We start from the raw sequence: 25,018 nt of genomic DNA, 5'->3' as shown, positions 1-25,018 counted from the left end.
TCGGCTCTTCCTCTCCTATGCTCCGGCTTCGCTAGGACAGAGGGTTTCCTCTCAGAGATTATCAAAATGGTTGACAGAGACTATCAAGCTCTGCTACCTACTTCGGAAGCAGCCTCTGCCGGGGCCGGTCAAGGCTCACTCCACAAGGGCAATGGCCACCTCTGCGGCATTTATGAAAGGGGTGCCGTTGCGGGACATTTGCAAGGCGGCTACCTGGTCCTCTCCGCATACGTTTATAAGACATTATGCGCTGGACCTCCCGTGGGACCGTGGTTCGTCTGTGGGCCGTGCAGTTTTGCAGTCGCTGACCTGTTGACGGACCGGGCAACCCTCCTCCAGGTAGGCTGTTAGCTTGCTAATCTCCCGTAAGTGTGATGCACAGAGACCACGAAGAAGATAAACAGGTTTCCTACCTGTAACTGATGATCTTCGAGTGGTCATCTGTGCAGTCACACTACCCGCCCACCTTCCCCACTGCTGCGGGTCCGTCTACAGGGCTTATGCAGCGGTCAGAAGGAACTGGCGGGATGTCCGCTCCGGTCCTAGTGGGCATGCGCAGGGAGGGGAGTGTCTGCGCATGCGCACTGGGACGGGGGCGCGGAAATCCGCAGCTTTGAAGTTACCGATCGTGATCGGCGCTGGCGCTTTCTCCCCGTAAGTGTGACTGCACAGATGACCACTCGAAGATCATCAGTTACAGGTAGGAAACCTGTTTTTATTAGCTGTGTTGCAACATTGCCATTATTTGAGTTGTGGAGGACAGTGCATGTCTGTGGTGGATGAGTGTGTACAGCATCTCCAGCAGTGTTGTTTATTTGCCTGATAGGTGATGCCTATTAGGAATTCAGGCAAAGAGGAGTATTGGAAGTCTAAAACCAGCTGCTTTGGAGAGATGAAAGGCAAAGGCCAAAGTTATCTGAAAAGTGATATTTTCCCTCTTGGTATTCACTGTTGTGGCTAAAACTAGACATTGTGGTTTTGAACTTCTGTGATTTAAAAAACACACTGTTTTGTGATCTCCTATGTGGGCTTTGTGTGTTGCTTGCTTTAAAGAGTCAGATGTAGGAGAATGGATAAGAAACACCCTACTTAAGACTGTTTGGATTTAAAAGACTCATCTGTGTGGTCCAAAAGTAGAATATAAATATTGTTTTAGCAATAATTGCATGGTTTTATTGGGCTATATATTGTGAGCTGCCCTGAGTCTGCTTGTGGGGTAGAGTGGGATATAAGTTTCAAAATAACTAAATAAATAGAAATAGAAATGTAATGATTTGAATTGATATATGTGCATTCCTTTACCTTTACTTTTTAATTGTTGCTTAGCTGCAGTACAGAAAGGGGGGGTGAAAGAGGAGGAATGAGTGAGTGAGTGAGTGAGTGAGGTGACTGAGTGTGGGCAGAACTAAGAAGTATGTGTGGATAGAAAAAGAGAAGCTAGTCAGCAGTTAATTCTCAGCAGAGTGATGGCAGTTAATAGCCAGTCATGGTCAGTCAGAAGTCTACAGAGTCTGAGAATCCCATACTTGTACTGAGAAAGGCATTAAGATTCTAGAGAAGAAAAGTAGAATATTTTAGAGGACGTATTGGGGGCTAGAGAGAGAGAGAGCCAAAACGTAATATTGTCAGAGTATTATAGGAGTGTAAGAGACAGAAGCTGTCAGAATGTTTAATTAGGAAGAGAAAAGGAGGATCTGAGAGTAAGGATTGTGTAAAGTGAAATAATGACACCTCAGTCAGAAGTTATTATTATCCACTGAAGAATTATGCTATGAACATCTTGAAACCAATACGCTTATTGTACAAATAAAGTTTTATTTTGTTTTATAGTATGCAGGAGTCCTGTGATATTAAATTATAAGAGTCTCATCCTCAGGGTCACATAGTCCAATGAAGAAGCCTTCGAACTTGGGCACAATTCAGTTGGGAATGTTGAATAAAGTGGTTGGAATGAAATTCCTGGTGGCAGCATTAACATACATTAAGAGGGAAGCTGTGACAATAAATATAAACAAAATTAAAACATCCTTGTTCCAGCTCTTTCCAGCCATCTTCTACTGGGGAGAACTTTTAGCCTCAGAACTAATTTCCTGATGCAGGAAACACTGGTCATAGGTCATTAATCATCCTTAGCCAATCATCAGACTATTATGTATGTGGACTTAAGGGAAGACGTTGGGTGTTCCTAGGGTTGCCAAATCCAATTCAAGAAATATCTGGGGACTTTGGGGGTGGAGCCAGGAGACATTGGGGCGGAGCCAGGAACAAGGGTGTGACAAGCAGAATTGAACTCCAAGGGAGTTCTGGCCATCACATTTAAAGGGACAGCACACCTTTTAAAATGCCTTCCTTCCATAGAAAATAATGAAAGATAGGGGCACCTTCTTTTGAGGCTCGTAGAATTGGACCCCCTGGTCCAATCCTTTTGAAACTTGGGGGGTATTTTGGGGAGAGGCACTACATGCTATACTGAAAATTTGGCACCTCTACCTCAAAAAACAGCCCCCCCCCAGAGCCCCCGATACCCGCAGATCAATTCCCCATCATTCCCTAAGAGAATTGTTCATGGAGGTGCATAATGGCTGTGGAGGTGGGGCTTCCCCCGCCGGCCAGCTGGCTGGGGGAGGGGGGAAGCCTGTAAAACCGGGGGATCCCCCGCTGGGACCTGGGGATTGGGAAGCCTAGGTGTTCCTGCCTGGCTCATTGGAGCCATACGGACTTAGCTTGGGGACTTGGGAACAAAGGGCTGCAGGGTCCAAATCTCTGCAGCCCTGAACCAATCACAAGCCCCCACCGGTTTGAATGACCCAATAACGTGCTTGCATGGGAACCCAGAGATGTATATGTTTGGCCCTGTTGGCCCCGACTCCAGTCTTGTAATGTAGTCTTATACTATGCTACTTCTGTAAAAGAGCTTGTTATCACTCATCCTGCGACTTCTCCATGCATAGAACCCAGTATACAATAGTCTCTATGGAATTTTTCCAAAGTATAAGCAACTGACCTCTCCTTATTTTTCAGGGGACGGCAGCTTAAAACTCTTATTTAATAAATACATAAAAATAAATGTGTAGATGTTCCGCTTGCTGATGATTTCAGGGATCCTCTGTGTGTGTGTGTCTGTGTGAGAGAGAGATGTGAGTCACCTGATTTATCCATATAAAAATAATAAATGATCATTTTTTAAAAGCTCAGTGTCAATCTTGATTTTTTTTTAAGCTTCTCCATTGCTAGATGGACTGCTTCAAAACTCCTCATTTTTTTTTAATTTTAGGAATATACAATCGATGTATTTTTCCGGCAAAGCTGGAGGGACGAAAGGCTGAAGTTCAAAGGACCCATGACGGTCCTCCGGCTGAACAATTTAATGGCCAGCAAAATATGGACACCAGATACATTTTTTCACAACGGAAAGAAATCAGTAGCTCACAACATGACCATGCCAAATAAACTCTTGCGGATTACAGAAGATGGAACATTACTCTACACAATGAGGTGAGAATCACATGGTGTCTTCTCATTTATGAATAACTATGATTGCAGTCATAATTTGCATGATGGAATTTAATTCCATCTCTCAGTCCTTTCAAAATACATACGTTAGGATTTTAGATTCTGTCACAAATTGAATGTTAGCCCAGGGACAAACTGAATATAGCTGTTTGCATTGTTTTCTGCTCTTGTCATGCTTATCTTTCCACTTACTGACCTTTAAGCAGACTTGAGGCTATCAAAGTCTTTGGAATAAAACAGGCTTCCTACTCCTGTTGAACAAGTTTGGAGATCTGGCTCTTACAGCTTTAGCAACTGCAGAGTACTAAGCAGCTTGTTCCATTGTGGATTCCAAGTTAGAAAGGCCGGTGTCCTTTACCATCCTCATCTCCATTCTAGTATTTAGAGGGACAAATAGAAATGTAGTTATTTGAGTGTTACCAGATCATAAATCTACTACCCTCTACACAGGAAAAGAAGGGAGGGGATTCTTGTCTCTAAAAACATGTTCAAAAGCTTTTCTGAAAGCCAAGTATCTGATCGTAGTTTTGTAAAACTTTGCAAAGTGAGTTGCAGACTGGTCATTGTTATGGCAGACTAATCTCTGGGAATATTTTAAAAGTTGTCCAAATTTCTGTTCACAGTTTGGAGTTATGAGTGACTAGCTGGTTTTTACACAATTGAACTGATGAATTAGGAATTATCCATTGTTCCATTTTTTTAAAAAATCTATTCCGTTCAACACATATTCTTGCACAGTAGATTGCAGTGTTCAGTCTCATCTGCCATTGTAATAGGTGAAAACAAAATGTTACGGGCTTTGAAGATTTTGCCCCCCCCCCAGTTGGAAATAAGGAGTCATACGCAAGAATTTGGGTATAAAACAGGGCCACTTTATTAAACAGTTAAACTGGCCTGGGGCAAACAGAGCTAACAAGACAAGTCAAAGGTAACCCATACCCTTCCTTGTCCTGTATGGGCGAGCCCTGAGCCCCCAGCATGAGCCATAAATGATGGCTAAAGCCAGGCCGGCCTGCCTAGGTTCTCCACACCCTGCCGTGGCCTCCCTTGCACCAAAGGAGCCCGGCTAGGGTAGGGCCCCATGTGGCCAGCATTCACAACAGGGAGCTGTACAGCCCCACTGCCGAGCCAGCCTGCCACTTACCCCAAAACGGGGATACAGCAAGGGTGCTCACCATTTACTAATAACCTAACTCCCTCCTGCCACCGCCAGTGCCAAGCCTCTGCTTAGGCACTCGCGCCCACCGGGTGGCCCCAAGGTCGCCCCAAGCCCAAGCCGGATGTCTCTAAAAAGGCCCTGTTTCCTTAAACTGATAAGCACACCCCATCTGAATGCTATAGCTCTACACGCTCCACCCAGTGGCCGGATGCGCCGGTCTATACCCAAGCCATCGTCCATTGCCGTCTGCAAGGCCCGGTTGGCTTTTTGCCTGGCCCGTTTGATCCCAGCAGGATCCCAAGTGGCCTGCTAGACCCTGCGGGAGAGGATGGCAGACCCCAATTGACACCCCCGGCCACCTATTTGAACTGACCCAGAGATCGTCAAAAGCCTGCAATGACAGGGCCTTCTTCTCATTAAGCGCAAATCATTTCTTCCAAGGTGGATCACCACCATGCGGGGCGGAGGACCATTCCTCCCCCGAAACAACAGTGGCAGGAGCCCTGGCCACCGTAGACCCCGGCGCCTGCCATTCCACAATAGCCCACTCACTGAGCCCCAGCTGGGACCCAACTGGCGTCCACCGGGCTTGATGAGCTGCCCAAAACACCATTCTGTGCCCGCATATGAGAACTCTCCAGCTCTCCTGCCGAGCCACAGCACCTAAAGAAGGGGAACAACATAAAATTAATATACCATCAACAGGACCAAACAAACTTAGAACCTGTACAGGCGAACTAAATAAGCAGACAAGGGCTGCACGTAAGAGCGGTACGCTGTAGACAGCACCCAACCAGTTGAATCACCGGGCCCGGATAACCCACGGCTGCCACCGTAGAAGCGGCACCGATCCGGAAGGAGTGTGTACCAAACTTAACTCCCCTGATCCCCAGCCTTTCTAAGGCTCTAGGGGTAGTGACTCAAAACTGATACTTCCTCAATGGAGACCCCTCACCATGACGAAATCAGGCCCCGTAGTCCTATCTGCAAACTGTGATATACTGGCGCAGGACTAGGACTGGGCACTGATCCTGGTCCAAACAGGGGCCCAAGGTAAGGACCATGCCCCTTTTTCGCTGGTCATTCTAGGATCCTCCCATAGTGACAGTGACCTGGTCCCTATTAAATTTAAGGTCACCTGCCTGCAGGGTGGTCCCTGCATGACCAGCTCACTAACTCTGCAGGCACTGAAAAAATGCTGTCAGTACAGCCACAAGGAATGCGACCTCATAACTAGCGGAGCCTACCTCTGGCCATACCTGGCACAAACCTCTGAAGAATGATGGAGAAATGGGCTTCCTTGTGTCAGTTCAGGAACCTTGCTCCCACGCCTATCTCCCCCAAGATTTTTCTTCTCTTGAAGTCCCCTGTGGCTTCCGTGAAACCATGTATCTTGTTGATAAGAGCAAACGGGTATCACTGCCAGGCCCTTATCTATCAAGTAAATGCTGAACTGCATAAAATGGGCCATGGGGAGGTCCGGTAACCCTGCCTGCTCCCTAAAAGAGCAGAACTGCGAGGCTGATTGATCGTACAGCCTCCTGGTGCTGGGGGCCATAGCTAATAGCATTGTCCGGCTAGCCTCAGCCCACCAAGCCGTCACACTTCCAGGGGCATCCGCCCCGGCCTGACTTCAGCTTCTGGGGTGAGTGAGCGGACTTCTCAATAAGGTTACTTACTGGCTCTGTTTAAGGAGAGGGTGTTAATGACGTGGACAACTGCCAGGTTGTAACACCAAAAATGGACCACCTGATTGGCCAGCTCTACCCCCACGGCTGGACAGCAACGACTATGGGGAAAAATATAACAGTGATGTATCAGGAGAAACTCACCTGCCACCTTTTCGGCCACCACTCCCAAGGGGGATATGTGAAAATTGGGAGCTGGGCGGGGGGGTCATGAAAAGGGGGCAAGAATCTGTCTCTTGGCACACTCCTTCGCAATCTTTTCCCTAACAATATCCTCCAAACCCTGGACTGCACGTAAAGTGGATGTCATCACCGGGCCCCGAGGGCCCTGAAAGGGATCCGAAAACCAAGCGTGAACCCCTGCAAAAGATGCCCCTATCAGTCATGTTGGGGTGACCCTCCCAAGATTTCCTTAAGTACTCAGCTTGATGGGACTGGGTCCCCTTTGCAGAGTTTTGGGATGCTCCCCTGGCCCCTTGTTGCCCCCTTTTTGCTTGGACCTATTACAGATGGAAAAGGCAGCGCCCCACCACCTAGCGGGCATTCACGTGTTTACTTACAAGCCTTTCATGCAAAAACTCCCTGGGACATATATTCCCAACAGAGCAGCCTGGGCTGAAATTACTGCATCGCAGCCGAGCGGTGCCCCAAAGCATTTGCCTTACTATGCACTAAATGGCTACTGTCAGATCGAACCCCATGCATTAGGCATTGCCAGAGACATCAACTGTAGCCAGAGCTGCTGGTTAATCTGATCCCATGGCCTGGTTGGGTTAAGGGCCATCCTCATCTGAAACTCGTCAACCTGGAGCCAAGCGGCCCCAGCGAAGTCCATGTATGCTTTGTAGGCTCTATCACAGTATTGAAATAACGGAGCCACCCGTAAAGGCTGTGCCCGCGCTACAATCCTGTGTAGATCCGGAAGCCAGGCAGCCAACTGGCCCAGGTCCTGTCAACCTTCCCCTGTTTCAGTTTCTCCTTGTCTTTGTCACCAAGCTCTTCTTTATCTTTCTTTTCTAGTTCACTATACAGGAGGCTAAACATCTACGTATTCACCCCTCAGAATCTTTTCCCATGTGGCCACCGTAAGGGCGTGGCGGTATTGCCAAAAGGGGGGGGGGGGATATGTTGAAATGGAACGGCTCCGTAGGAATTCAATGCATTACTCTATATGGCCCAGGCATGTGCAGGCCAGCCCAAGGTGATTGCATGAGCAGGTGCTGCCCTCTATGGCAGCGATCCCCTGGGTGCAATCCTGTGTAGAGCGATCCCATGTCAAGCCCCCCCCCTGCATGTGCAACAGGGGCACCATGGCAGCCTGCAACTACCCCCGGGCCCCATGCACAGCCCAGGGCCTGCACTTGAGATTCCTGTGTTCCGGAAGAACTTGGCTGGTAAAAAAAAGGGAGGTGGCGGCTGCCCAAACTTGTCCATACACCTCCGGCGAGAACCCCGCTGCAGACTTAAGGGCCCTGCTCTTACACCCCTTTCCTGTTCTACTCAAGCCTCAGATTCAGTGGGAGCTCACAGGAGCACAGCTCCTGAACCTTTCTGAGAGTTCAACCTCCTCCTTCTGAGAGTTCCACCTCCTTGTCCATTAAATAGTATTGCAGCTGCATAACCATCCTTGGATGAGCTCCACCCACTATTTTTCTACAAAATGACCCCTGGTCATTTAAGAACAGCTTTAAGAACTGAAGGATTGCCAGTCTAGTAGTGGCCTCATCCCCCACAACCATGGGTAGGGCTGCCAGGACGCCCCCGCTCATTGGGCCGTTTGAGGGACTGCTTTCCCTTAGATGGGCCATGTCCTTTCCTGGTCCCCATACTCCTCCTGTCCTGGAAAGAACCAAACCTCTCCCCCATAGCCCAAACTCCCCCGTTCAGACCGGCAACAGCTCTCCAGTGGCTCACGTTGAGGTTTTTATGCCTATTTGCCTGTACTTTTTTAGTTGGAGATACCAGGGATTGAACCTGGGACCCTCTGCTCCCCAAGCGGATTTTTATTTATTTTATTTATTTATTTAGAATTTATATCCCACCCTTCCCACGAGTGGCTCAGGGCGGCTTCCAACAATTGATCCGGCATAAAAATTAAACGATATTTAAACATGTATACAATTAAACATTTAAAACAGATAAAACCTTAAAAATTAATAAATATTCCAAATATATATAAGAAGAAATCTGGCAAGCTACATTGAGTTCTCATCTTAGCTAGGTGTAAGCTACCCAAGCCACCCGCCCTCCAAGCACCGTTGTCTTCCAACTAGAAATGATTTTTTTGGGGGGGGGGGGACACCACCACGAGCAGAGAGGGTGGAACGCCTTATGCCGCTGTCACTCTCATGCTGCCGCTTCTCCGCTGGCCAGTCGGCACTACGGGAAGAGCCGTGATGCTGCTGGGCTGTTTGCCTGCGCCACACCAAACTGCAGCCTCCGGACGCTGCTCTCGGCCTGCTACAGAGGGAGCGTGAGGACAGCGCCCCTCCCGGCTGAGAGCAAAAGAAGCTACGTTGGTTTGGGGCCGGGCTGGGCCTCTCATAGCCCAGCACTCCGCCCCCTCTTAAGTTCCTGGATGGGAGGGAAGGATGCTTAAGCCTCCCTTCCTTCCTGGGAGGCAAAGTGTGGCCCCTGCCTTCAGCCGCTGTGTCGGCACGGGTGGGTAAGTGCCGATTTGTCAAGATATTTAAAGTTCAAACAATGAGCAAAAAGTATGTCTGATTTGGCAATGATCATTTGATACACCGTGTTCACCAATGCACAATGGAATTGCTGAGCAGTCGGGTTAGAACGGATAAAAGGAGGTACTTCTTCACCCAAAGGGTGATTAACATGTGGAATTCACTGCCACCGGAGGTGGTGGCGGCTACAAGCATAGCCAGCTTCAAGAGGGGGTTAGATAAAAATATGGAGCAGAGGTCCATCAGTGGCTATTAGCCACAGTGTGTGTCAGAACTTGAAGAACTTCAAACGAAACTCATTACTTTGTTGCAAAAGTATAAGATGTTTATTGAGAACTGTGTTCAGGGAAAGCACAAGTTGACTCTGATAACGGGTTCAGCTATCGATACATTCTTTATGCAGTTGTAACAGAAACAATAAAACCATTTCTCACACTCTGGGAGACAGTTGTCTGTTCCCAGGGTCCCTTATCTCCACAGAGGAGGAAGGAGCCCTGCTGTGATGCTCTGGCAGGCTAGCTTCAAAGGACACCTGCAGATGTTTTCCAGAGGCTATCTGTCACCCTTCAGTGGTTACAGTTTGTTTGAAATGCAAAGTATTTGGTTAGTAGGCCTGACTACAAGGACATAGGATTAGTAGGCAGTTACAATATGGAGTCGGTTAGGCTAATAGCACCAAGCTCAGCATACATCACAGATACAAGTTCTGACATACTGCCCCCCCTAAGCTCTCGCTCGGGGCTTGTGCAGGTACAGTAGGTGGAATCTCTTAAGCAGTTGCGGAGCAGACACATCACTATCTTTGACCCATTCGTCGCAGCTAGGGGGAAAGTACTTCCACCTTATTAGATAGTACAATACCCCCCCGTTGGACCCTGGAGTCTAGGATCTCCTGCACCTCATGGTGGCTCTGGCCCTTCACTTGAGTAGGTGGTGGCTCTGGAGGGCGAGGGTGCCAGGACGTAGCTCCAGGATCTTTGTGAAGAAGGCTGCAATGAAAAACAGGGTGGATCTTACTAAACATTTTGGGTAGCTCCAGTTCTATGGTAACCTCATTGATCACCCGTTTTATTTTGAAGGGGCCCAAGTACTTGTACGCCAGTTTCTGACATGTCTGGTGGAGGGGAAGGTTCTTAGTGGAGAGGAATATGCTCTCCCCCTCCTTGAAAGTCCACTGGGGGGAGTGCTTGCGGTCGAAGTGTTTTTTATAGTCCTCTTTGGCACTCTCCAAGTTTTCCTGTATCATCTTCCATCTTTCCTGAATCCCCTCCCACCATTGCTGGCACGAGGTCGGTTCCGGGGCCCCATGCGGCGCCGGTAGGAGCGGGAAGGGTTTCCCCTCGTAGCCATTAACGATCTGAAAAGGGGAGGTCTTGGTGGAGCTATGCAGGCTGTTGTTGTATCCGTACTCGGCGAAAGGCAGGAGCTCCACCCAGTTAGTCTGCTGGTCGTTGACGTAGCACCTGAGATACTGCTCTAATAACCCGTTCACCCTCTCTGTTTGCCTGTCAGTCTGGGGGTGGTAGGCGGAGCTGAGCCCCTGTTCCATGCCTGTGATTTTACAGAACTCCCGCCAGAAGTTGGCAATGAACTGAGGCCCGCGGTCACTAATTACCTTGTCTGGAAATGAGTGAAGGCGGACCACGTGGTGGAAGAATAAGTAGGCCAACTTCTTAGCCGTGGGCAGCCTTTTGCATGGGATAAAGTGGGCCTGCTTCGAGAAGGTGTCCACCACCACCAGAATCATGGTTTTTCCCTGGGAAGGTGGTAGTTCAACTATAAAGTCCATTGAAACCACTGCCCATGGCCTTGTGGCCGTAGGCAATGGTTGTAGAAGCCCGGGTGTCTTCCCCCCCCCCTTTCGTTTGGCCATGATGCAAGTGGGGCAGGAGCTCACAAACTCTGAGACATCCTTTTTCATCTGTGGCCACCAGAATTGTCGTGCTACTAAGCTCAGAGTAGCACGACATTCTTTATGCAGTTGTAACAGAAACAATAAAACCATTTCTCACACTCTGGGAGACAGGTGTCTGTTCCCAGGGTCCCTTATCTCCACGGAGGAGGAAGGAGCCCTGCTGTGATGCTCTGGCAGGCTAGCTTCAAAGGACACCTGCAGATGTTTTCCAGAGGCTATCTGTCACCCTTCAGTGGTTACAGTTTGTTTGAAATGCAAAGTATTTGGTTAGTAGGCCTGACTACAAGGACATAGGATTAGTAGGCAGTTACAATATGGAGTCGGTTAGGCTAATAGCACCAAGCTCAGCATACATCACAGATACAAGTTCTGACAGTGTGTATATATATGTGTGTGTGTGTGTGTGTGTGTGTGTATATATATATATATATATATATATATATATATATATATATATATATATATATATATATATATATATATATATATATATATATATATATATATATATATATATATATAAATTTTTGGCCACTGTGTGACACAGAGTGTTGGACTGGATGGACCATTGGTCTGATCCAACATGGCTTCTCTTATGTTCTTATGAATACAGGTCTTTATATTATAATTGGCTGTAAAACCACTTTCTTGCATTAAATTGTTCTGTTACCTGTGACTTCCTCCTTGTAGACTCACAGTGAGGGCAGAATGTCCAATGCACTTAGAAGACTTTCCCATGGATGCACACGCTTGCCCTTTGAAATTTGGAAGCTGTAAGTCAACTTTCATCAATTGCCCCCCCCCCCCCCCCCAAAAAAAAAGGCCATTTAACTGTCAGAAGAGAATATCTACAAACTTGGGACTGTATATATGTGTACATGCTTTTTAGTCCTTGTAGCTTTATTCCCTAAATGAAGATTTTCTACATGAATGAATATAATCCAATATTTGGCACAGCTCTGAGCCAAAAAGTGAATGGCCACAATCCAGTTATGCAGAGCACTGGGTTATATAACACACCATGCAAGATTTAACTTTTTGGTTTGACTTCAGCTGCATTTTATAAGGGAAAGAGTGCCTTCAGCATCACATACAAAGAATCTAAACTGGTTCTGTTGACAATGAACTGTTGTCAACCATGGTATATTAAAAAAAGAAACAACTCAATGATTTAAGTGTAACTGGTTTTAGACTTATTTGGAGAAGGGCCAGATGTAAAAAAAAATCCAAATTATAGCTGTCCTTTGGTAATTTTTGACAGCTAAGCATTCTGTACAAACTTTTATTCCTTTTGGTTGGGCTTGTGCAGGAAGATTGCCTGGTCAGTTGTCCTCAAGATGGAAACTTGAAACTGGAACAGTGAACATGAAAGAGCCTGAGTAACCCCATAAAACTAGGGTTCCCAATCTCCAGGTGGGGGCAGGGGATCCTCCATTTTGGAGGCCCTCCTCCCACTTCAGAGTCATAAGAAAAGGGGGGTGAAGAAGAAGAAGAAGAAGAAGATATTGGATTTATATCCCGCCCTCCACTCCAAAGAGTCTCAGAGCGGCTCACAATCTCCTTTACCTTCCTCCCCCACAACAAACACCCTGTGAGGTGGGTGGGGCTGAGAGGGCTCTCACAGCAGCTGCCCTTTCAAGGACAACCTCTGCCAGAGCTATGGCTGACCCAAGGCCATGCCAGCAGGTGCAAGTGGAGGAGTGGGGAATCAAACCCGGTTCTCCCAGATAAGAGTCTGCACACTTAACGACTACACCAAACTGGCTCTCTGGGTGGGTGGGGAGGGAAATGTCTGCTGGGCACTCCATTATTCCCTATGGACAACAATTCCTATAGGATATAATGAAGAACTGATCTGCAGGTATCTGGGGCTTTGGGGGCGGGGCTGTTATTTGAGGTAGAGGCACCAAACTTTCAGCACAGCATCCAGTGCTTCTCCTCAAAACACCCCCAAGTTTCAAAAAGATTGGACTAGGGGGTCCAATTCTATGAGCCCCCAAAGAAGGTGCCCCTATCCTTCATGATTTCCAATGGAGGGAAGGTGTTTAAAAGGTGTGCCGTCCCTTTAAATGTGATGGCCAGAACTCCCTTTGGAGTACAATTATGCTTGCCGTAACCTTATTCTTGGTTCCACCCCCAATGTCTCCTGGCTCCACCCCCCACAGTCTCCAGATATTTCTTGAATTGGACTCAAGGCCCAAGAGTTATCCTGGAGTGATTCCTGACAGAAGAGTACATTTTGTTTTAAAGTAATAATCTCTTTCTGTCAAGAGCTTTAGTTCATTATGTCATTGCTCCAGGTATGAAAGATGTCCTGGAACTGCAATCCTGTACATGCCTTAAATCCTAATGCCAGAATTTGTACCGGTGAAGAGTCTCTTGTTGATGTAGTATGGCAACATGATGATCAACACACTCCTAGTCAATACTGCCTTGTCACAGGCCGCCTTGAAAGCACTTCAGCATATCACAAAGGAATAGGAATGTGGGATGGGAGAGACTCTCACGAGATGTTTTGACTTTCCAGCGATCCTTTTATAAACTGAAAATAGAAGCAGTGGGTACAACAGACATGATAGTCAGGTTTTTTAAAAGGGCAAAGCAAGCGCCTGATATAAGAATTTAAAAGGTAATGATCTCTCTCTTTTTTTCTTTTTAAAGAGACACTCTCCCCCTGAAAATAACATATTGTTCTTTTCAATTAGATGCTTATACAAAGTCAGAAGTGCTATACGAATGGACTCGGGAACCAGCTCGGTCTGTTGTGGTTGCGGAAGATGGATCTCGGTTGAACCAGTATGATCTCATGGGACAAACAGTGGATTCTGGAATTGTGCAATCCAGTACAGGTAAGGTGATAAAGCTGTGTTCGTTCTGGAGGAGGAACTATTCATGTTTCTCCACCAAACCAGATTGTGGAGGGTAATATAGTTACAGACTGTAATAGATGTAGTACAGCTATCATTAGCACCAGCATCTGAGAAATAAAATAGTACATTATCGCCAAATATTCTAATGGCATAATAATGAGAGAAATGTAGTTTTTTATGGATAGTTTAGAAAATTGTATCCATCCTTTAAAAGCACGTCGAATCACTTACAAATCATAACAGAAGGAAAGCTGCTATTCTGTGAAAAATCAAAATAATTCAGTACATCAAAACACTACAGCAGTCCCAAACCATCAAACTCCTAACGAATAACAAAACAAAACAAATCTAATAGCACCTTTACTGTTTTGTGCTCATTGGATGGTTTTCGCACATTTTCAAATGACTGTACTAAAATAATCACCATCAGCTTCTCTAGAGAGGAAGTTCTGCAATAAGAGAACACACACAGATATCTCCCAGGCCTTTAGGAGTCAAGCAAGCCCTTCACAGGCTTCTTCACTTCTGCCGTGCTTCCTGCAATACCTTTCTTCCTCTCTAAATCTATTCATGCTGCACCAGGCTAAGTACCTAAAAAAAAAACCCAGAACCTTGTTGGGTGGGGAACATTCCGAAGCTACCTTTGATCTCATGTAGAGAAATAGGCAAAAGATAACTGTTCGAAATAAAAATAAATAGTATATTGTCACTGGAGTATAGCAGGCTCGCTTCAACTCGATTTCAAAAGAAAGGGAGTTTAACCCCGAAGATGACTGTCCTATAACCTGTCTGGAATCTTTTGAAACATGCCAAGTCATTCAAGAGACAAAATGAGTTCATTGCTTGTTTCTAAGAAAATGGCCTAAAAAACAAAACACAATGGAAGTTTGGCTTCAATAAGAGTTATCTCGCTGCTGCTTGGAATGAATGTTCAATGAACCTCACCAATCAATGTTCCCTCTAAGCCAGGGGTGTCAAACATGCGGCCTGGGGACCAAATGAGTCCCCCAGAGGGCTCCTATCAGGCCCCCAAGCAACTGGCTGTCATCTGCTTCCTTTCCCTTTCTCTTGCTTCATTCTGCATCACAGCTAGCTTTGCCAGGCTTGCTCAATTGCACAGCAAAGCTAGTGAGCAAAGCCTCTCTTTGCATATTAAGCATGGCAGCTGCGCGGTTGGGGGAGTGGGGTTGGGGAGCTTCGGTGAGGGCGGGGGGCGGGAAGCTTTGGTGGGGGCGGGGAGCGAGTGCACTCAGAGCCGGCAGCTCTGAGCACGCCCACTTTCTTCCCAACCTTTGCGAGCCTCCGCAAGGTAGGGAAGTTAGCGGCGCCGGACGTGTTGGGAGAGGGGGTGCCTCTTGGCACCCTCAAGCCTGTGGTGCCCTAGGTGGCCACCTAGTTGGCCTACTCCTATGCGCCAGCCCTGGATGTAGCCAATTCTCCAATCACTTACAAGGCTCTTCTTACAGGGCCAACTGTAAGCTATTGGAGGATTAGCTACATCAGGGATGTCTGGCTCAATATGTAAAGGTGTTCCTGCTACAAAAAAAGCCCTGAAAATTACCAAGCAAGGCTGAATTTCTGGTCAAAGCATGGAGGAAAAGGATCTAATGGATGGAACATCATTAAGCATTCCAGTCACTATTCATAGCATTTTGTCAATTCTGTTAGAAATGAGGCAGCTCAGAGATGAACCCCCCCCCAAATAAGGAATTTCAATTTGCAAAGACATCAAAACAAAATTAACATAATGTCTTAGAAGGCGTTAGTCCCTGTTACATATGATTAGTGCCTGATTCTGCACAAGATATTTGTATAGATAACTTTCAAAAAAGAATGGCCCTTTTGTTAAGGAAAAGAGCAACAACAAATATTGAAAACAAATCTGCACATGCACAATTGGGGTTGGAAGAGGGAGACACTAGAAGAATTTTCACCTCGAGGAAACAATGTATCAAAAACTCATTCATAGGAACACACAGAAAATTGAAGAAGTGCATCCAGAAAGCTAATAAAAAAGCATCTGTCTGTCTATCTATTTAAAATATTGTATGCCACCTTTCTACCTGATAAGGGTCCACTTTGTAAACATAGAAAACACTGAAACATTTGAGCAATTAAAATATATTAAAATTATAAAATAATTTAATTAAAACACATAAACAATCGATTAATTAAAACACACAAAACAATTCCAGAAGGAGGACCAGATTCAGACGAGTACCCCGTTGGTCTGAAGCAGCATAAACAAAACCAGTAGAGGAAGACAGAAGAATCGCGGAGCGGGTGGGGGGGGGGGAGTTCCAAGGTTTATTTTGTCACAAAAAATATTGCATCTCAAAAGCTGGTCAAGACTGCTATTGAAAAAAATATATATTAAATTTTAGACCATTTTAAAAATCCTCATGACTGGATTTGAATCACACCATACTGAAAACTGGATTAAATGACCAAGTGTAGTATGTTTTTCATTGTAAGTCATGTGAGTTTGAAGTATTTATTTAATACAAAATTACTGTCCATATAAATGAATATTAGATTTAATCTTCTGTATTCTGTTTGAGAAAAACAAGATGAGCTCATTTGAGTTTTCCCATAACAGTGCTCAAAAAACACATTCTTCGTAATGCTCCCACAGTGCATAGCTATTATGTATTTTCAATACGAAATTATCAAAAATATAAGAACACAAAAACTGCCATTGAACCATATAAACCCAAGTCCACTATCTTTCCAACAATGGCCATCTGTGGCTAATAAATATGGTATGTAAAAAACATACCCTTGAGTATATTAAAATATCTAAGCTAGTAGCTATCAGCACATCCTATGATAATGCAATCCATAAATTAATTATGTATTGTGTTCATAAGAACCCCATTTACTTCAGTGGACTTGGCAAGGTATAACTCTGCTAAGGACTGCACTACCCATTTTATAGATATAAAAGACAAGCCATCTTGGCAATAACTCACCTACCTTCCCATTGGCTGAGCTGTGTGTTGATCGATCTTGTCCTCCAGCCCCAGAACAGATGAGGATTGGGCCACTGGGGAAGATGCCTTTGGCAGTGACTCACCTTTCCCTCAGTGCCTGTTGCTATGCAACCATAGCATTCCAAACTTGGTTCTGTCGGCTAAAGGCAGGGAGAAGAGGCCCTTTCTGCACCTATTTTAGCCTTTGAGGGAGTACTCATTGAAGCCAGTCCTGACTAGGGTTGCCAGCTCTAGGTTGGGAAATTTCTGGAGATTTTGTGGTGCAGTCTAAGGGAGCCAGAGTTTGGAGAGGGAGATCCTTAGCTGAATATAATGCCATAGAGTCCACCTCCAAAGCAATTATATTTCTGTTGTCCGGAGCTCAGTTGTGATACCAGGAGATCTTCAGGCTCCACCTGGAGGCTGACTACCCTAGGCCTGGCAGCACCCTCTGGCATGACTTAACTAGGCCTGGTTGCTTGCTCCTGTTCAGCAGCTTGCCTGCCCCCTCTGACTGCCAGAGTCACATAGCAGTTAGCACTTCAGAGCTGAATCTGCCAGACCCAGGTTCTTACTGTGGAAGCTGACTGGGTGATTTCAGACCAGTCACAGACTTTCAGCCTAACCTGCTTCTTGTTGTGCAGATCAAAAAGGGGAGAGGACAATGATGTAAGCTGCTTTGGTCCTCACTGTGGAGAAAGACTCTCTTTTTTTTAGGTAGAGGCTGCAGGGAGGGGGGAGGAGATGGAAAGCTGAAGTCAGAGGGGCAGATAAAGGTAAGTTGATGGTTGGCTGGGAAGGAGATAGGGTTGCCAACTCCAGGTTGGGAAATTCTTGAAGATTTGAGGAGTGGAGCCTGGAGAGGGTGGGGCTTGAAGACGGTTTCACCATGGAGTGATTCGAATTGCAGTATGGCAGTCTGATCGATAATATCCGGAACAAAGATATTCGGAACGGAACACGGATTCAACACGCTGTGGGAACAGGGCCTGTAATTTGTAAGAGGACATATTTGGGAGAGCCTTGATTTCATCGACTTGTTTGTACATTTGTGAGTTGTCTTGTTGTCTTCCTTTATTGCTGTACCAGTCTTTGACTGCAACAAATATTGATTGATTGAGTTCTCCGCTGCAGCCTGTCCATCCTTGGTGGCCCTCCATGGTATAACCCACAGCCTCATCAAACCATACCAGCCCCCTCACCACATCAAGGCAGCAATCCATGAGGGAGACAATCAATTGTAATATTCTGTAACAGCTAAGCATGAACTGGAATCCCTTTATGTAATGTTTTACGTTAAATATCTGTAATTATTTCCAAAGTATTTCCTGTGCAAGTTTTTAGGGAAAAAAAATTATTTTATCTTTTAAAAAAGAAAACAGCCTCTGGCATTTCATCGTTGTTATTGTTTCCCCCCCCCCCCCAGGGGAATATGTTGTGATGACTACCTATTTCCACTTGAAGAGAAAGATTGGATACTTTGTCATTCAGACATATCTGCCATGCATCATGACTGTGATTTTATCACAGGTTTCTTTTTGGCTCAACAGAGAATCTGTTCCAGCAAGGACTGTGTTTGGTGAGTGCCCTATCTTAACTAAATTACTGATCATTCAAGAAGTCAGTGGACACTGAATTAGATAACATTGCAGCAGTTTCATCACTGGGCTAGAGGCAGGGAGCTTTATGTCAAAGCTAGAGTTTTGGCAGCTTTAATTAGCAGGCTTCTGTAACTACACGACAGGTCAGTCTGGGAGGGTTCACAAAAACTATTCACTGGAAGCCAATATTTTCCTCAGCTCCTGCTTGTTTTCTGGGATTCTTGTGACATTTCTGTGAATTGGTAAACCTCAGCTGGATCAGGATCTCTATATTTGTGCTTTCAGTTTTGCACATGACATAGAATCTCTAGCGTAGCATGTACACAAAAGTGGGTACGGAGCAGAAATTCAAAAGAGGATGCTGAAACAAATCGCACACATGTAGCAAAAACCAGCAACCAGTGTTTCATCTCAACAAGAAATCATCTTTCTAAAAACAACGTATCACAACATACCTGCCACTTGTTTGCATTAATTATACCCCAACTAAAATCTGCCCTGATCTCAATGGCCCGGGCTAGCTGGATCTCGTCAGACCTCAGAAGCTAATCAGGGTTAGCCCTGATAGTCCTGGGATGGGAGACCCCCAAGGAAGTCCAGGGTTTCTACGCAGAGACAGGCATTGAATGCCCCTTGCCTTGTAAGTCTTATGTGATTGCCATAAGTCAGCTGTGATTTGACAGCAGCTGAAATCTGAGATAAGTTTCCAAGTAATATTGTGATGAACATTCAGAGCTTACAAAACTCAGGGATCGGAGTCAAAGGACAATGAGCAGAGCTCAATTCGTACAATGTTTCTTTCCTGCCTGCTCCTTCCTACTGAAACCCAGTGCACTCCCTGGAATGCTCCTGGGGAACAGTGTGAGGGTACTGTAATAAACGTGCTGTGGCCTCAGACGAGGAACTGGCCCTTTAAACCTGGGCTCCACACCCCAGAGTGTTCACCGCAGCCTTCCCACTGTGATCCCCTCCCAGGTCTTCTCACCCATGCTGTCTCTTAGACCTCAGTCCCCAGAGCTAACTGTGCCTGCCTTACCTTCACTTTGCGCACTCAGTCACTTGCCCTTCCCAAGGCTTTTCCCGCTTGCAGCTAAGAGTTTCTTTACCAATTCCAAATGTTTCTTTGCTCTCTCAGCCATGTGCAAGCTCCTGAGCACCCCGCATCCGCTCACTATCTTTTAAAATATGTGGCTCATCCACACAGGTTCTGCCCCTTGCCTGCATCTCTTCATGCTTGACAGCCTGGATGACTCGTCTTCCAGTAATGGGCAGGTTGGGTTTTGCCGTTCTCTTAAGAGCAACCGACGAGAGTGGATGGAATATTGAGAGAAGGGACTTGAAAAAAAAAACAGTTGAAAAATAACAGTTAAGGAGTTAGTAGCAGAGAAGCAATTTAAGGGCTGAGGTGAAAAGGAGTTTTGTGCCCCCAGTCAGAATAAAGAGGCAGGCACAAAACTTGGTAATAACTAAGGGCCACTTTATTCATTACTTACATTACTGCGGCCAGGGCATGCAAGTCAGATGTCAGCCCTCTGACTACCTCCTTGCCCTAAGCTGGATGAGCACCCTTGCCCCAGGTGTGAGCCATGTTCTCTGGCGTGTCCCTGGCTGGCGAGGCTAACTGGAAGTTGCCCTGTTAAGGTAGGGTTGCCAAGTCCAATTCAAGAAATATCTGGGGACTTTGGGGGTGGAGCCAGGAGACATTGGGGCGGAGCCAAGAGCAAGGGTGCGACAAGCATAATTGATTTTCAAGGGAGTTCTGGCCATCACATTTAAAGGGACTGCACGTCTTTTTAAATGCCTTCCTTCCATAGGAAATAATGAAGGATAGGGGCACCTTCTTTTGGGGCTCATAGAATTGGACCCTCTGGTCCAATCTTTTTGAAACTTGGGAGGTATTTTGGGGAGAGGCACTAGATGCTATACTGAAAGTTTTGTGCCTCTATCTCAAAAAACAGTCCCCCCAGAGCCCCCGATACCAGCGGCTCAATTCCCCATCATTCCCTATGGGAATCGTTCATGGTGGTGCATGATGGCTGTGGGGGCGGGGCTTCCCCCGCCGGCCAGCTGGCTGGGGGAGGGGGGAAGCCTGTAAAACCGGGGGATCCCCCGCTGGGACCTGGGGATTGGGAAGCCTATGTTAAGGGCCCCATCTCCACACAGCCCTCACCAGAACAATTCCTAAGGTGACCTCCCATTCCGCACCCTGAGCCATGAAACCCACAGGCGGGTCCTGAGGGACCGCCCCTTCCCCTATATCCACTCACCATATATTCCAAATCCTTGATTTCCCCCCCGCCTTTCACTCTTTGTGTTTTACCAATTTTTAGTTTTACAGCCCAAGTCTGAGAGCTGCTATGGTGGTGGTACCAATGTAATAGTAGCCACACCCACCAGGCAGCAGCTCCCAATGGTGTTCCTGTGAGAGACACACACAGGTGCAGCCAATCACTGACTCGAAGCCGTGCTGCCCCCACCCTGAGCTCCAGAGGACAGGAAGGAAAGACAGCACAACCCAAACAGAGGCACGTGGCCTGATGGTCCCTCCATAGCTCACAGGAGAAGGGTGTTCACACTATGGACAGGACACCACCTATCCCTAAGGAGGGTTTGACTGGAAATAAAAGTGGGAAGAGCCCAGAATCAGACAAAAGTTTTGAAGCTGACATTTTGTCCCTGTAGCTGCAGAGTCCTTTGCTGCCCACACTATCATCTGAATTATGAAGTGTCCTGACTTAGATTTACATAGCGTGGGGGACGATGCTTATGACTGGGTGAAGAGGAGGATGTTTGGCTGCTAGTACGGAGGGATGTAATTGGCTGCAGCTATAGTTGGGTGGGACATCACCTGGGAAGGGTGCTTTCCTTTTCAGTTGCATGGGTCTTTATGGAATATATCCATAGGTTACAAGTTGAGTACCGGATCAGATTCAAGGTTGTACTAATCTTCAAGGCCCTGTGTGGGCGGGGACTAGCATACCATCTCTCCCCATGTGTGCCTCGAAGAGCAGCACTGTGTCGCAGTCTCCAGTGTCAAGACCCCTTGCAGTTCAGTAATTCACACAATCCATTTCAAAGGCAGGGTTTTATTTACTGACAGCTCAGAGGCAAAACAGGGTTTTGCAAAGACTGATTCTTTCCCCCCAAACACCCTCCTTATATATGGTATCAAAACTATTATTTATTCAAGCAAAACGCGGGAGTAAAAAGTGGGAATATTTGGCAGGCATCACTCAACAGGAATGCAGGTGCACTCTAATCAGTACTAAGTTTAGCAACTGGCCTTGAGCAGTAGGGTTGCCAATCCCCAGGTGGGGGCAGGGGATCCCCCGGTTTGGAGGCCCTCCCCCGCTTCAGGGTCATCAGAAAGCGGGGGGAGGGAAATGTCTGCTGGGAACTTTATTGTTCCCTATGGAGATTTATTCCCATAGAAAATCATGGAGAATTGATCCGCGGGTATCTGGGGCTCTGGGGGGGCTGTTTTTTGGGGTAGAGGCACCAGATTTTCAGTATAGCATCTACTGCCTCTCCCCAAAATACCTCTAAAGTTTCAAAAAGTTTGGACCAGGGGATCCAATTCTATGACCCCCAAAAGAAGGTGCCCCTATCCTTCATTATTTCTTATGGAAGGAAGGCATTGAAAAGGTGTGCCGTCCCTTTAAATGTGATGGCCAGAACTCTCTTTGGAGTTCAATGATGCTTGTCACAGCCCTGATCTTGGCTCCACCCCTAATGTCTCCTGGCTCCACCCCCCAAAGTCCCCAGATATTTCTTGAATTGGACTTGGCAACCCTTTTGAGCGGTGTCTTGGCCGGCAGAGAAGCTTCTTGTAACTAGTTACAAAGATAAGGGGGGCGGCGGGGCAGGGAATAAGCATAATAAGCAGGCAAAGCAGTACAGTTATACATTGTGGAAAGATTCATCATAATCTCATAGTTTCGTTCTTATTCAGAATTACATGGCAAGGTACTTGACACCCAGCCCAAAGGACAGCTGCTTTGCCCCAACTAGGGCCCGGGCCTTTTCAGTCATGGCCCCTGCCTGGGGGAACATGCTCCTGGTTAAGACCACGGCCCTGCAGGATTTGTTACAATTCCACAAGGTCTGTCTGCAAAATGGAGCTGTTCTGGCAGGCCTTTGATTGAGGCGGCTGCTGGCCGCCAATCTAACATTATTACCAGTTGACCCTGGTGAACTGACAGAAACATATCCTTGCTGACATTGTTGCAACATAGGGTTGCCAAGTCCAATTCAAGAAATAGCTGGGGACCTTGGGGGTGGAGCCAGGAGACTTTGGGGGTGGAGCCAGGAGACATTGGGGCGGAGCCAAGAACAAGGGTGTGACAAGCCTAATTGAACTCCAAGGGAGTTCTGGCCATCACATTTAAAGGGACAGTATACCTTTTTAAATGTCTTCCTTCCATAGGAAATAATGAAGGATAGGGGCACCTTCTTTTGGGGCTCATAGAATTGGACCCACTGATCCAATCGTTTTGAAACTTGGGGGATACTTTGGGGAGAGGCACTAGATACTATATTGAAAATTTGGTGCCTCTACCTCAAAAAAACAGCTCCCCCAGAGCCCCCGAAACCTCCAGATCAATTCCCCATTATGCCCTATGAGAATAATCTCCACATAGGGAATAATGAAGTGCTCAGCAGACGTTTCCCTCCCCCCCCGCACCCCCCCCCCCCCGTTTCTGGCGACTCTGAAGGGGGATTGGCCTCTCTACTCACGAGTTGCTGCCAACTTCTTCAAAGTAACACAGACACCCCATCCCAAGAGGAAGCCTTTCAATCGGAGACTGAAGCCTCCGAAGAAAGGCACATGGTCCTCTGGGGGCAGGGCTTCCCCCCTCCCCCCCACCAGCCATCTGACTGGGGGCGGGAAGCAACCTGAGAAAGCGGAAGAACCCCAGCTGGGACCTGGGGATTGGCAAGCCTATTGCAACATGCACTGTACTCCAAAATTGTTAAGCTGACATCGGGTATTATTTTAAGCAATATATTTAAATGACAGGATTTGATGTTTTATATGAACGGTTATTTATTGTTCTTATCATATGTTGTGAGCCACCCTGCACCCACTTGTTGGGTAGGGTGGGGTATAAACTGAATAAATAAATAAATAGGTTGCAATAGGTTGCAATTTTTGATGGAGTGTAGCTTTGTGCTGGTTTTGGGGAGCCTTCCTAGAGCGAGGTGGCTTAGGGAACCAGCTAATACCAGGCCTGTCCCTTTCTCTGCTAGTGTAGAGGGTTGCTGTGAGAGTGCTCCGGCAGGGGTCCGTGGAGTTGCCATGCCAACAGTGAGCATGGTATAGCAGCATCAGACACTATGGCAGCGTATCTGTTTGATATGCTCGTGTTGCAGCTGGACAGTTCATCCACCCCTGGACTGCTTTGTTAGCAACTTCATAAAAGAGGGGAGGGACCCTCCAAATATATAATATGAATATAATGTTATAGAATCATACAGGGAAGAGTAAGCAAAATTTGGGCACGTAGACTACAATGCTGTTCGTGGTTAGAAAGCTTAAATTGCATCAAATTCTATAAGATCAGCCAGCCTAATTGTGCAAGTATGCTAGCCAGTTTTCCTATGCAAATTGTTATACAGAAAGTGACACAGCAGAACAAGGATGGCTGATAAAATGGATGCTCGGAGTCAGTCCCCAACCATCTACACTTTCAAAATAAATAATACATAATTTAGATAGTGCGAGATATTTCTGGTTTCTCCGTGTTTTGTCTACAGTGGAAATATACTGTAGCTGAAGTTTAAAACATGAAATAGCTGCAGTTGTCAAGGTAACTGGTGAATATGTGATTTAACATAACAGTAAGTGATGTAACACAGATACAGACCTCTCAGTAAAAGCTCCAGGGCTAGTTAAAAATAAAATTGTTCAGTGGCAGGTGTGGAATTGCCTTACTCAGAATGCAAAGTGACATCTCCCCCCACCCCCAATTTAACCAACATTTGTAAGTAGCCTTTAAACTCAAAAAATGTGCTGCAAGAATGTGCAATGGGATTCAGGAAAGAAAGGAAGAGGAATTGTCACACAGCAGGGGACTGGGAAGGGCCTTCTACTGGCTGCCATCACTCTGGTAAGGGTCTGTATGGGAGGGCCCAAAGCACTCACTCAACCCCTGTATCTTTCTTATTAGCAAGTACCTATTAGCCATGACCAAAGAGATGTGAGGACTCAGGCATTTTCGAAACAAAACAGGTTCATTAAATGCTCAAACCATAGGGCTTGCAAGCTCCTGCCAGGGGCAGGGAATTTCTGGTTGGCGGGGCCCAACCCGCCACCACAGAACAGGCTGCCAGGGAATTCCCACCCCCCAGACAGCCCCATCATTGTGTGAAATGCCCCGCACATTGATGTCACCCAGAAGTGATGCCATCGTTCTGGGCATGTCACACCATGAATGCTCTCAAATTTGTGGTAAAACTCTATGGTACCATAGAGTTTAACTATGAATCCTAGAGTTTCTGCAGTGTGACGTGCCCAGCGCGATTAAGTCACTTCCGGGTGATGTCATAACGGCATGGACGCATAGTGCACCTGAGAAAAGAGTCCTCCGCCAGAGCTATCTAAACAACAAGTGGG

The 25,018-nt window shown here is 46.6% G+C and overlaps 1 protein-coding gene across 1 annotated transcript in view; it reads left to right on the top strand.

The window, feature by feature from the left end:
• Positions 1-25,018, top strand: part of GABRA1 (gamma-aminobutyric acid type A receptor subunit alpha1) — a 72,808-nt gene that overhangs the window by 32,945 nt on the left and 14,845 nt on the right. Inside the window, exons 4-7 of the mRNA XM_060240634.1 lie at positions 3,275-3,495; positions 11,650-11,732; positions 13,665-13,808; positions 18,228-18,380. Coding sequence (XP_060096617.1) covers positions 3,275-3,495; positions 11,650-11,732; positions 13,665-13,808; positions 18,228-18,380 — 601 coding nt within the window. The remainder of the gene's footprint in view (positions 1-3,274; positions 3,496-11,649; positions 11,733-13,664; positions 13,809-18,227; positions 18,381-25,018) is intronic.

Source organism: Heteronotia binoei, chromosome 5, assembly GCF_032191835.1.
Source record: "Heteronotia binoei isolate CCM8104 ecotype False Entrance Well chromosome 5, APGP_CSIRO_Hbin_v1, whole genome shotgun sequence".
In the NCBI taxonomy this organism is placed as follows: domain Eukaryota; kingdom Metazoa; phylum Chordata; class Lepidosauria; order Squamata; family Gekkonidae; genus Heteronotia; species Heteronotia binoei.
This window is presented reverse-complemented; position numbering and strand designations above follow the sequence as displayed.